At 44.3% G+C, this 14036-nt stretch overlaps 2 protein-coding genes across 2 annotated transcripts in view; both read left to right on the top strand.

The window, feature by feature from the left end:
* The first annotated feature begins 460 nt into the window (after nucleotides 1-460).
* Nucleotides 461-3961, top strand: LOC133018238 (zinc finger protein 3-like). The gene is made up of 3 exons (XM_061084558.1): nucleotides 461-637; nucleotides 734-767; nucleotides 2494-3961. Exons 1-3 carry the CDS (start codon nucleotides 461-463, stop codon nucleotides 3405-3407), a joined length of 1125 nt encoding a protein of 374 aa, XP_060940541.1. The 3' UTR covers nucleotides 3408-3961.
* Nucleotides 3962-6996: 3035 nt separating this feature from the next.
* Nucleotides 6997-14036, top strand: part of LOC133018237 (uncharacterized) — a 14688-nt gene continuing 7648 nt past the window's right edge. Inside the window, exons 1-4 of the mRNA XM_061084557.1 lie at nucleotides 6997-7354; nucleotides 9858-10406; nucleotides 11569-12333; nucleotides 13340-14008. Of these exons, the coding sequence (XP_060940540.1) occupies nucleotides 6997-7354; nucleotides 9858-10406; nucleotides 11569-12333; nucleotides 13340-14008 (2341 nt within the window). The remainder of the gene's footprint in view (nucleotides 7355-9857; nucleotides 10407-11568; nucleotides 12334-13339; nucleotides 14009-14036) is intronic.

Genomic DNA, 14036 nt, shown 5'->3' with positions numbered 1-14036 from the left:
AATTAAATATATCTTTCTGTAGCAACAGTCCGTACAGGGACGTACAAAACCATATTTATTTTACTTGTAGTTAATAAATATTTTCACATGGCAAAAATCTATGCATTGTTTTAAAATAAATTAATTGTATTGTTTATTATAAAGAACTTGAGGGGGAAAAGTCTCTGAATTAACGACTTAACTCTCTCATTAATTTAGAAATTTATTTTTTATTTTTTAACAAGTGAATTTTGAGAGGAATTTTTTTTTTTTTATACTTTATTGTATTTCCTCAAAAGCGAGAATGTTTGTGATGCGCGTTTTTTAGGAACGTTACAGCCTTCCTTTCTTAATCTCACATCCGCTCTGTACCGTTCCCGGAAGTAAACCAAAATAAAAGGGCAGGTGAACCGCTGGGACTGGAGCTCTGCAGCTTGTTGGATAAATCTCGAACCCGGACCCGTGGTCGTCCCGGGGCAGGATGACCTTCCCCTCGGCCTTCGGCTCGCAGCTCGCCGCCATCATGGACGTGTTGGCGAAGGCTGCGGTGGCCGAGATCTCCAAGCTGGTGGAGGACGGGACGCTGGTGCTGCGGCTGGAGATGTGTCGGAGGGACGTGGAGATCCAGGAGCTGAAGAGGAGCCTGGAGATGATGGAGGTGGATCTGTGCAAAGCTCGAGAAGCGGCCGAGATCCGAACCACTGAGGAGGAGAAGGAGGAGGAGGAGGTGGAGAAGGAGGTGGAGAAGGAGCAGGAGGAGAAAGCCCGGACCCAGGTCCCCTCGACAGGTGAGAGGCTCCTTCTCACCAGACCTCAGATCAAATATCTCAGATTAAGAACTCACCAGATTATAAACCACGTTTCTTAAGCAATACAACTGAATTAATTATTCATAACGAGGTTTTATCATCTCCTCTTACTTCCGGGTTTGAAACATTGATTAACTTTAGTTATGTTTTTAGCTCTGTCACTAGACTTTATTTAAAATATCTCAGATTAAGAACTCACCAGATTATAATCCATGGTTCTTATGTGATAGAACTAAATTAATTATTCATAACGAGGTTTTATCATCTCCTCTTGCAATCGGCTGTTAAACATTGATTAACTTTAGTTCTGTTTTTATTTCCGTCACCAGACTTCATTTAAAATCTCTCAGATTAAGAACTCACCAGATTATTATCCACGTTTTTTATGTGATAGAAAACAAGTAGAGATTCTTCACTGATGTGTACAGTCTCCTGTTGCATTCGGTTACATTTCTACTCAAAATATGAAACTGAATTGTTTTCAACTTCAAAATGTATTTATTATCATAGGTTCTCTGTTTTTTTACATTAAAACCCTGAGCAGGAATTTGATGTTCCAATAACAAGCTTAGTTATTCATTTTTGTGTCTCCAATTTAAATATTCAATATATTTATTTAACTTAAACTGTTCCGATTACTGTCACACATTGTAAGAGGGAAATATAAATCTATCTGGACTAATATTCTGCAACAACACTAATCACTGACTCCTGTGAAATAACCCCCACAAAGCCACTTCCTGTTGTTTTTGTTCTCATGTTTTCAGAACTGGCTTTAAAATGCTATTGATCATGTTTGAGGCTTTATCGGTGTCGCTCCAGATTACTTGCGACCTACTGATTCCATACTCTTCTGAATTAAACCCAGCGACCATCTGGCAGAGATCTTTCAGTAATTCCAGTATCGAGGCTAAAACCAGACGGGACAAAGCCGTCTGGAACGACTGTTTCTTATTTTAAACCTCTGGTAGAAGACACTTTTCATATTCGTCTAATCTCTGAACCCTTTGATTGAGGTTATACTTTGACTCTATACATGGATCCTGTGTTTTCTTGGTCAAGTCTTGAGAGAAAGTCACGATCACTGGACGTGCTCTACCTCAGGATGCGTCTTCCTGTAGAATCCAAATCACTTTCCCTGCATTCATCGTCCATTTAAAGAAAGAACCAAGTCTATGTGGAGCCTCGTGAGTTTTGCCTTGTGTGTTGTTTGTGTTGCTTCACAGTGAGACACAATAAACTCTGTGTGCGTTTCTGTGTTATATAAGCTGAGGATGAACATTGTCTCTTGTGTCTGACTTGAACTTTCCTCACAGAAATCTTTTCTGTGAGGAAAGTTTTTCTGTGAGGAAAGTTCAAGTCAGACACAAGAGACAATGTTCATCCTCAGCTTCAGTCCAGTGTTTCCTTTTCTCAGTATTACTCACTTAAATAGGGCAAAACATTCCTGATACTGAGAACGTATATATATATATATACTGTATATAAGTTGTCAAACTTTTGAGACAAAGAAATGTAATTGAGGCTAGATATTTAACAGTTTATTATAAATAACTATTAATAAATAGAATGAATAGAAATACACAGAATACCTCTCGGTAAACAGTCTGAGTAAATACCCGTGGGGTTGTTCTGTTCTTGTTGATGTGTTCTTGCTTTGTTTGAATTTGTGGTGGTAACATTGAAATTACATTTTTATTTGCAGATGAAAAAGAGGAAGAGCAAACACTTTCAGGGTATCTGGAACCAAAGACGGCTGATTCACTCTGCAAGCATCGGCATGGCAACCGAGCCGGTGACGACATGAGGCCCGCGGTGAAACGTGAGCCAGCGGGGGAGCTCGTGATCCAGGAAGTAACAGACATCACTGCAACAGCGGCGAGTAGAGTTTGCTTTGAGGTGGGAGAGCAAAGTGACTCGATGTGGCAGCAGCAGCAGATGTTCCCGTCTCACCCGGAGCAATTTCCTGCTCACAGAAATACAGAAAGTTCCTACAGCTCTCCCACAGAGACACAGGAAAGTGCACATGATTTGGCAAGTGTGCCGATAAAAGTAGAGCCAGAGATTCAACCTGTGTGCTCAGCAGGCATCACTTCACAGTCTGTGGGTCATGAACAATTGAGACTGGTTTCCGGTGAGAACCAGTGTCTGCAGTCTCATCCTCAACAGGCCGGGCGTTCACCTGCTGTCCCTCCTGTGCCGAGGACAGAAGATCACATCCTCAGTAGAAACCACATGAGAACGAAAAGGCTCGTGAACGTGTGGAGAGCGAATCAGAAACTCTTCATGTGCTCCGTGTGCAACAAGGGTTTCCCCCGCTCGTCCCAGCTGGAGGAGCACAAGGCCACTCACCAGCTCTTCAAACCTTTCCGGTGCCTGGAATGCGGGAAGTCTTTCACCCAGAAGACCCGGCTGAAGACGCACCAGAGCGTGCACACGGGCGAGCGGCCGTTCAGCTGCTCAATCTGCGGCAAGATGTTTTCCAGGCAGGACAACTGCACGAGACACGAGCGCTTCCACAGCGGCCTGAAGCCGTACAGCTGCGGGCAGTGTGGGAAGAGCTTCACGGTGCTGGGCAACCTCAAAATCCATCAGGAGATTCACCTGCAGGGAAGATAGCTCCCAGTGACGCTCTGAGACTGAAGAGGATTTTATTTATCTTTCCGGTGTACTTTTTGTTATATAGTATTAGGGGTGCAACGATTAGTCGACATCGTCGACAAAAATCGATGACCAAAATAGTCGCCGACGAATTTACTCGTCGATGATTCGTTGGTGACGTCATAGCGCGTGTTTCTCGTGCCGCGCAGCGGAACTATACGTCGTTTTACCGGAGGTGCTGATGGAAGTACCTGAGGAGTGAGCCATCTCGCTCCCTTCCTATCTCTGAAAGTCGCGCATGTGCAATAGCGACGAAACATGGACCGATGTCGGCGTCCGCTGCCGCACGCAGTCGCGCACCAGGAAGTAAAAAGTTCGGGAGAACTTCACTCTTAACATGGCCCGAGAAAAACTACCTGCAGTATCTGTACAGCGGACCTGTTCTCCAGGGAAGCAGGACACACGCATTTGAGGAGAAGTCGTAACGGAGACGATGCGGACTCGCCTCTGTCAGATGTTACATATACACGTTTATACCTGCGCGCAGGATTCTAGAATCCATTACAAAAATATGGTTTAAACTTTTTTTTAACGAGTTTAAAAGCGAAATGTTATCCTATTGCCTGACAAACGTCTTGTTTTAATCAAAATGATTTTTGTTGATGTTTTTATTTATGTTATTTTCCCTGTCATTTTTTGTTAACACGATAAATGGATACTTGATTTTTAATTTATTTTTAGTACCAGCACTTGGCCTGTTCTTGGTTCACAGTAAAAAGGGAAACTTAAATTTAAATTAATTTTTTTTATTAGCACTTTGCCTGTACTTGATTTTAAATGAACAAAAACTTGATTTTTCTTTGCTTTTGTGTCAACAGTACCCTTATATGCAGCAAAGTTTATTAAGACATTTTTTTATAATGAAGTATCTATCTTTATTTTCAGCCATCACATGCCTTGAACAACCTCAAGCTAAATTTAAAAGCTGCTTGCTAAATAATAGCTATTGAGAATTTGTGTCATTCATAATCTGATTAGTCGATTAATCGTTTCAATAATCGGTGACTAATCGACTATCAGAATAGTCGTTAGTTGCAGCCCTATATAGTATCATTATATATGAGATTTTAAACATTAATATTAACTGTTTTCTATGTAAGGATGTAACTGCATCCTGAGCTGATAATGAAGTCAGATTTCCTTCTTGTTCTTTGCTTTGGTATCTGTTCTGTTCATATTGGTGCACTTGAGAAAGCACAGTTCTTTTTCCACTGGTCTATAAACCCACTGACAGTCGTATTCACGCCCGGGTCAAATGACTCTGGTTTTAATTGGCTTCATTGAATCAGCAGTGATGAAAACAAGACAGCCTTTTTTAAACCTGCACCTTCTGGTGTGAGAGAAGCACAAGATGGCTCCTGTGTGTGATCGCCAGCACGAACCCTTCTCCTTCCAGAGAACACAAACACTGTAAACACACCTGCCCACCACTGTGACACCTAATGGCTTCACCTATTTGTATACAGTCTCGAAGCTCCTCACAGCTAAGAGGATGATGATGATGACAATCTACCTGCCGCCATTCAGGCCCTTTAACTGTTCTGTGAAATCAGGGCAGAGGAAATACGTTTCAAAAACACACTTTTGCCGAATGAGGCATCTCCCACGAAGACTTGAGCACCGACAGGATCATCAACCTGCAGAAGAGATCCAGCACCACATACACTTTACCACTGTGGACAGTTTGCTGGTTCGGTTTTTTGTTTGCAGGGTAACTTTATTCAGTTGTGCTCCTGTGTTTTTAGGGGTCGGTCTTATTGGGCACCCATGGACCTTACAGGCAACAACTGAGAACACAGAGGGAGGGGGGAGGTGCCGGTAATGAAGCATTTGTGTTGGTGCAAGTGCGACATCTAGTGGCAGTAAATATCCCATATACAACCTCTCAATGAACTCGAAGCAAGCATTACTAGAGGAGGCCTTCAACAAGGCCCAACAGTCCCTGTCAGTTCCATCAAGCTGCACTAAACTGCACACACACAGTATCAGTGACCTTGATTAGTCAGATCCATTCAAAGGTCGAACACGTGAACAAATGCCCCATCTTGCAATGTGTAAAATAGTTCCTGGATCTGCCTCATGATCTGGACCCACACCAAAACGAAACGGGTTCTTCCCTGGCCCAGTTCACATCCTTCCACCAAGTGTTGTGTTAATCTGTCCCGTAGTTTTTGTGTAATTGAGCAAGTTGACAGACAAACAAACGCTGTTGGAATCATCTCTTCCTTGGCAGAAGTAAAAATGTCCACCTTACATTTCATGGACAGATATACTTGCTCTGTACAAAGCATGAATGAGGAAAATGTAATGTAATGTAATTTACTAACTGTTCTAACCTGTGCTGATGTAAGGATGTATGTTCTCACATTCAGGAGTGGGAAACACATCGATGGTACACACATCAATATCAGGAGAGAAAACACCGGGTCCCTGCATCTTTAGTTTGATCTATTTTATCAGTCCTCACCAAAGGTATTTCAGTGCCTTTATTTCAATGTGTCGTCTCCTTTTTGTAACGTCCCTATTTGTGTTTGACCTTCGAGATACAGACGGAGTATTTAACCTTAAGTCACATGTTGAACTAATTTTTGGTTGAAGTAGTGATGATGTGCGTCAAAGGAACCGGAGTGTGCGATGTGTACCTATGCAATAATATAACGTGTTTTGTGTTTGACCGCAATTCAAATCTATCTGTGGAGATTTGTTCTTCTCTTGATATTAAAGTCTGTTAATTATTTATTTCTTCCCATTTTACCTAAACGATTCTGATTCAAACATCATTTTCATGACATTAGTTGTGTTTTATTTACATATTTCATACATTTCAAAGAGTTCACAATGTTGCTGAAATTTCTTAAAGCAAACTAAACAATTGTTAAAGTGTTCAGCTTTTAAACACATGTCAGAACAACATGCAGAAGGTTTGAGATTATTGATAAAGGTAAATATTCTGTTAATGTTTAAAGTGACAAAGAGGTAAATACAACCACTGCAGGTAAATACAGATATCATTTAGACACAAATAAACCTTCCTACATTTAGTTTTATTGTTTAAAAGTTCAGGCTAACTAACTCAGTACCTTGAGGATCATTGAACATCGTCTTTCAGTTTCATCCATTTACGTATTGCCTTCAATCTTTTATTTTGTAGAACTAACCTCGGAAGTGCCTCGGGGGAATATTTGTTGCGCCCGCCGACCCGTCATTACGGCATTTGTGTCGTCACTTCCGGTAACAGCTGCCCACTCCACTCTCCGTGCCCATCGTTCTCCGTTAGTAGAAGACACGTCACTTGACAGCACCGACACCTGGTCCGGTGAGCAGCCGCCGCTGAAGCTCTGTCTCCGGCCGTCACCTGGTCCGTGTCACCGGGGGTCCGGTCCAGGGTCCCGGCGTCCAGAGCTTCTTCACTCGGTTGTTGTCGTCACAGAGTCCCGGGGCTGCTCGGTCCCATCGGTGCGTTCTCTACCGGGGCTGCTCCTCCGGTGAGTCGGTCCCATCGGTGCGTTCTCTACCGGGGCTGCTCCTCCGGTGAGCCGGTGGTTCGATGCGGAGCAGCGGGGCTCTGCGGGCGCACGTCGCCTCCGTCCTGGAGGCTCTGTCCCTCGCGGCCGCGGCGGAGATCGCGGAGCTGCTGGAGGACGAGCTGCTGCTGCTGCGGGTGGAGACGAGCCAGCGGGACCGGGAGATCCACGAACTGAAGGGCAACATCCGGCTGCTGCACGGCGAGCTGAGGGCGGCCCGGGGTCCGGGGAGCCGGGGAGAGGAGGTCCGGGGCCCGGGGAGCCGGGGAGAGGAGGTCCGGGGCCCGGGGAGCCGGGGAGAGGAGGTCCGGGGCCCGGGGAGCCGGGGAGAAGAGGTCCGGTGCCCGGGGAGCCGGGGAGAAGAGGTCCGGGGGACGGACGGTGAGTTGGAGCTAGGGCTGGACACACACACACACACACCACCACAAAACTATACACAAACTGTATTATATAACACACACAACTATACACGTACACACACACAAGTATACACACACACAACTACTGCATAACATGACACAACAATAAAAACACTACTGTAAACACACTGTATAACCTGAGACAGACACAAAGCTATACACAAACTGTACAATGTGACACACACAAAACTATACACACACTACCATACATACACACACACACACACACACACACACACACTGTACCACACAAACAGGCACAAAACTATACACAAACAATAGAAACACTACTGTAAACACACTATATAACCTGAGATACACTCACACAACACTACCATACACACACACACAAAACTATACACACACTACCATACACACACATACACGCACTCTACCCCACAAACAGGCACAAAACTATACACAAACAATAAAAACACTACTGTAAACACAGTATATAACCTGAGAAACACACACACAACATTACCATACACACACACACACACAAAACTATACACAAACTGTATAATATAACACACACAACTATACACGTCCACACACACAACTATACACACTGCATAACATGACACAACAATAAAAACACTACTGTAAACACACTGTATAACCTGAGACAGACATAAAGCTATACACAAACTGTACAATGTGACACACACAAAACTATACACACACTACCATACATACACACACACACTCTACCACACAAACAGGCACAAAACTACACAAACAATAAAAACACTACTGTAAACACACTATATAACCTGAGAAACACACACACAACACTACCATACACACACACACACACAACTATACACACACTACCATACACACTCACACACGCACACACTGTACCACACAAACAGGCACAAAACTATACACAAACAATAAAAACACTACTGTAAACACACTATATAACCTGAGAAACACACACACAACACTACCATACACACACACACACACACTCTACCACACAAACAGGCACAAAACTATACACAAACAATAAAAACACTACTTTATGCACACTATATAACCTGAGAACCACACACACAACACTACCATTCACACACACACAACTATACACACACTACCATACACACACACACTCTACCACAAAAACAGGCACAAAACTATACACAAACAATAAAAACCCTACTGTAAACACACGATATAACCTGAAAAACACACACACAACACTACCATACACACACACGCACAAAACTATACACAAACTGTATAATATAACACACACAACTATACACTTACACACACACAACTATACACACTGCATAACATAACACAACAATAAAAACACTACTGTAAACACACTGTATAACCTGAGACAGACACAAAGCTATACACAAACTGTACAATGTGACACACACAAAACTATACACACACACACACACACTCTACCACACAAACAGGCACAAAACTATACACAAACAATAAAAACACTACTGTAAACACACTATATAACCTGAGAAACACACACACAACACTACCATACACACACACTCCAAACTATACACACACTACCATACACACACACACACTGTACCACACAAACAGGCACAAAACTATACAAAAACAATAAAAACACTACTGTAAACACACTATATAACCTGAGAAACACACACACAACACTACCATACACACACACGCACAAAACTATACACAAACTGTATAATGTGACCCACACTACCACACAAACACTATACACAAACTGTATAACATGATACACAAACAATCAAAACACTACTGTAAACACTGTATAACCTGAGAAACCCACACACAACCATACACACACAGTTAATACACTACTGAAAACACTGTATAACATGAGAAACACACACAACACTACCGCACACACAGACAGACACACACTGAGGCACTTAAGGTAAAGTGAGGTTTTCAGGCAGAGAACAAATCTCTTCCTGGTCTGAGCGTCACTGATCTTTTAAATCCAAACTTACTGGGAGAAAGGAAACATTTGAACAAACACCAGTTTGATATAACCAGTGTTATACTGCCACCAGCCACCAGGGGGCAATCAAGATGGTTTGGCTTCGCTTAAACGTGAAGTCTCTGGTTGGAATCATAGACATATATAAAGACTATGCTCGAGACTAGAACACTGCATAAATTATAAAAAAATTTTAGAAAATAACATAATTATTCATAAGTATGCAGTGTCATAACTACATCTCTGACATTTATAACAAACCAGACCGTTTCAAAATCGGTTGAAAATTGAGCAAGTTATGGTTATTTACCACTACCAACACAATGTTATGGGTGAGCGAGATGCCCCCTAGCAAGATGGCCGCCATGTGGTGACGTCCGGCTCCGTCAAACGAGACATCTAGCCTTTATATATGTCTATGGTTGGAATCATTAAAACTCTAGAAGCTAACAAACTACTCTACATCTGAATCTCTGTGTTTCCGCAGGCGGTCGCGGCTCCACCGGGGGCGAGAGGATCTCACACGAACACGTTCACGCCGCCCAGGACACCAGCTGCTCGGCCCAACCCGACCCCGTGCAACCGGGAGGTGAAGAGGTCAGAGGTCAGGCTGAGTGGCCGGGAGAAGAGCTGACTCCGTGCGACAGGAACAACCGACAATGGAGGTCGACAACTGACCAGGAGACGGCACAAAACGACTTTGCTCATCTGAACGTCTCCCTGTCGAGTCTCCCAGGACCCCCCCTGGACTCAGGCTCGGGGGGGTTCAAGCAGAGCCCGGCCAGCCGCGAGCTGCTGCCGCCGGGCTACCGTCCGAGTCGCAACGCGCCGCGGAGGAGGACGACGACGGGGAAGAGGCTGAAGTTCGAGATGGGCTACATCTGCCCGTACTGCGGCAAGTGCTTTGAGCGCGGCGGCCACCTGGAGCGACACAAGAGGATCCACACCGGGGAGAAGCCGTATCACTGTGAGACCTGCGGGAGGCGCTTCAACCAGAAGTGCAGCCTGAAGGAGCACACCAAGATTCACAGGAGAGGTAGAGTCTGACCCTTAGACAGGAAGTAGAACTTTAGTTAGATAAGGTCCTTTTGAGAAACAGGATTTCTCTGATTCTTTGGTTTACTTGCCAGTTTTCAAGTGTCGTTAAATGGGGAGTTGTTATTCCAGTTATTCTCTGGATTAAAACCCCTGAAACTCGACATCTTTCTTCTTCTCTGCTGCTAAAAGAGGTCAAGACCTTTTGTCTGGGGAGCGGGGGGGAAGCTCAGCAGGGCAGGATTAGGACGGCTCACTGGGTCACAGGGCGTCAAATCCCCAATAAGGTCACTGGTGAAAGAAATATTAGTCTATTGACGCATTGAAATGAAATGTCTCCACACATGAGAGAGTGCTCGTGGCATTGTTCTGTAGAATAAGATGAGAAAATAGTTTGTAAAAAAACACTAATGCAATGCCAGAGATATAAATAGTTAGCCAAACAGTTGGAATCGTCTGTAAACATATTTTACAATTGATGGATAAATGAATGGAAATAGTCTAGATGAACAGATGAACAATCCTCAATCAGCATGCTAATATATTTTCCCCAGTAATATCATTGAAACTTACCTGACTAGTCCTGCACTCTACAGCAGGCCTCAATAGCTCTGCTGTAGAGTGAAGGATGCTGGGAGTTATCTGCATGTGATGGAAGAATGCACAGTGGAGGGTTGAAACTCAACATGCAGTGTGTGCTGCATTCAATACATCTTTAAATTAGAGTTTTGAATGATGTTTTTATTGCTCAGCGTTTAATTTGCGTTTTTTTTTTTTTTTTCAAAATTCACAAAATTCCCGAGCTAAACTTCCCATGGAAAGTTTCCAGAAATTTACCCTAACTGTATGCCTTAGAATTCTCATTGCTAGTTTAAATACTACATTTTGTCATGTTCTCATGTATACACCGAGATTTAGCAAAATGTTTGGACATGGAAATTTGGTTTAAAGTTGGTGAAAAGTCATGGAAAAGTCATGGAAATCCATTGGTCAAAATGTGTATGAAACCTGTCTATTGTATTGACGCATTCAAATTTATTTAATATGTGTGTTATTATCATATGTTGCTGTGACTTTCTTCTGTGTGACAAGCTTCCCTGTATAGATATTTTGAAAGAATTGGTACAGGTGGTAAAAGTATATTCTCCTCTCCACGCCGACAGGTATTCAGGCCGCTCCGGTGGACGTCCCGGTGGTTGAGGAGAAGCAGATTCCTGAGGTGAAGCCATTTGCCGACCCTCCTCTCCCCGAGGAGAAGAGCCGGACCACCGCTGACGAGGTTCTACCTAAGAACGAGGAGGTTCTCCTTCCACCTGTAGAAGTCAAATCTGAGCTCATAGAGGAGGAAATAACACAACCACAGATTCAGGGAGGGAACGAGCCTCAGAGGGAAAACCCCGGTGAGAACTTCTCAGCGTTGGAGAGGGACGGCCGGCAGTGGAGGTCGGCGCCACAAGGACAGAGCAGCACAGACATGAGCGGGATGGAATATCTCAGCAGCTCGGCACAGACTCTGTCGTCCTTCCCCGGGATCGCTCGGCTACTCCCGGCACCGGGCGAAGCTTCTTGTAGCTCCTTCTCGTTCCCAGGGAAACCGCACGGCCAGCTGGTCTCCCCAACGCCGTACGGATCGTCAGACACGCTGCTCGTCTCCAGCGATCCAGGTTCACACGGCGGGTCGGAGGCGGAGCTGAATCCCCAGCAGCAGCAGCAGCAGCAGCAGGATGGGAGGAGCCGGTATTTTCAGATTATCAAGCCCAAGAAGAGCTACACCTGCATGTTCTGTGGGAAGATCTTCAAACGGGCCGGCCACCTCGAGACACATCTACGGATTCACACCGGGGAGAAACCGTACGGCTGCCATATCTGTGGGAGGTGCTTCACTCAGAAAAGCAGCTTGAAGGTCCACATGAAGACACACAGAGTTGGTAAGAGACAAAGAGTCAAAATCACAATGTTTAGATTAATATCGTAGAAGAGAAACCAGGTTTTATTTACATGTGAGAAGCTGGAATCCTTTAGTTTTTCTGCTCCGGAGATCACAAACCTCTCCCAAGGCCCAACAGTCCTCCATCATTAGGGGTGGGAATTGGCAAAAATGTGACGATTCAATAGTATTGCGATTCTGTGATATATTGCGATACTGCAAGTATTGCGATTCGATTCTGCGATATGTTGCGATTCATGTCCCCAATATTATTCAAAGGCATTACAACAAATGAGGAAAATAAGACTGCTCAACTCACCTCAAATGTCACATTTAATTCTGTTAACAACATTGTCTTCTACACATTAACTGAAGTGCAAAAACTTTGTCCTTGAACATTTAGGACACAGGACCTTTTGTAATTTTTTTCTGAATAGGAGACCTCTCACATGAACACTGAGCTCAATCATATAAATAAGAGTAACCTAGAGCTTCAATCAAATTGAGACCTGCAAGGTCATGACCCAAAATGTTAAATTCATTTGGGAATATTGGCATTTTTGTTCAGAAAAAGGAGTTGGTCAACCTGCTCAGATGTTAAAGTTCCTCTGGAACGTTACTATATCTCCTGCAGTGGAGAACATCCTTACAGCAGACACACTAGGTATCTTTTAAACTCTGAAACTCTCCTCGTCATGCTTTGCCAGCCAGGGGCTGTTACATAAATAATTGTAAATAAATATTAAAAAATATATATATATATATATATATATTTTTAAGTATTGCAATACTTTTTGCTACAGTATCGATATAATCGCGGGCGCAAAATATCGCGATACTGAACAGAATCGATTTTTTTCCCCCACCACTACCCAACAGTCCTCCAACATGTTATATTTATCTCCACCACTTACTTGATTCACATCTTACACTTCAGCACCTCAGCAGTAAACTGTATAAAAGTCATTCTGTCGAGCTTCTCACTTAATTCTGATTTCTTTCCGAAGGGGAGAACCCAGACCTGCTGGAGGCTCATCACCTGATGTTTACGATCCCGGAGAACCACTCCCTGGAGAACGTGGCGCAGCTGAAGCCTGATCTGGTGACGTTCGAGGACCAGCTGGCGAGCAGGGCGGAGCTCGCTGACCACACGGTGACGGTGAAGCTAGAGTCCAACGGGGGGGATTTTCCCATTCTGAGTCAGGAGCGGCCCGACGGCGGCACAGTGGCGCTGGACCAGAGCGAGCTGTGGACTTCTGGGACGGAGCAGAGCCGAGAGGCCACGGTACAAACCGACTGCGTGATACAGTCACATGACATCAAGTGTGAGCTCAGTCCCGCCACAGCCACTGTGCCGCCGGGATGCACGTGTGCGTCGCCGATCAAGGATCTGCCTTTTCTGAACGACAAGGAAAACGTACACATGATGCACCTGGACTTCCTGGCGTCCGAGCTGCAGGATCAGCACGCTGCCCGAGAGGTGAACAATCGCGTCTCAGCGAGCGTCGGGACCGGAGAGGGAGCCGGGTTTGAAATAGATATGACGTCGCTAGGCAACCACGAGTACCACGAGGACAGCTGCGATGGCGCCAGAGGAAACTGCTTCATATGCTCGAGCTGTGGGCAGAGCTTCGATACTTTCATCTTATTCCAGCATCACCCGTGTAAAAACATCAGTAATTAAAAGGTTCACGTAAGGGTTAC

This window comes from Limanda limanda, chromosome 13 (assembly GCF_963576545.1).
Source record: "Limanda limanda chromosome 13, fLimLim1.1, whole genome shotgun sequence".
In the NCBI taxonomy this organism is placed as follows: Eukaryota; Metazoa; Chordata; class Actinopteri; order Pleuronectiformes; family Pleuronectidae; genus Limanda; species Limanda limanda.
This window is presented reverse-complemented; position numbering and strand designations above follow the sequence as displayed.

Coding starts and splice junctions, on each gene's coding strand:
- LOC133018238 (XM_061084558.1), top strand. CDS start 461: ATGACCTTCCCCTCGGCCTTCGGCTCGCAGCTCGCCGCCATCATGGAC. Junction 638..733: donor GGAGCCTGGAGATGATGGAG/GTGGATCTGTGC, acceptor GAGAAGGAGCAG/GAGGAGAAAGCCCGGACCCA. Junction 768..2,493: donor GACCCAGGTCCCCTCGACAG/GTGAGAGGCTCC, acceptor TTTTATTTGCAG/ATGAAAAAGAGGAAGAGCAA.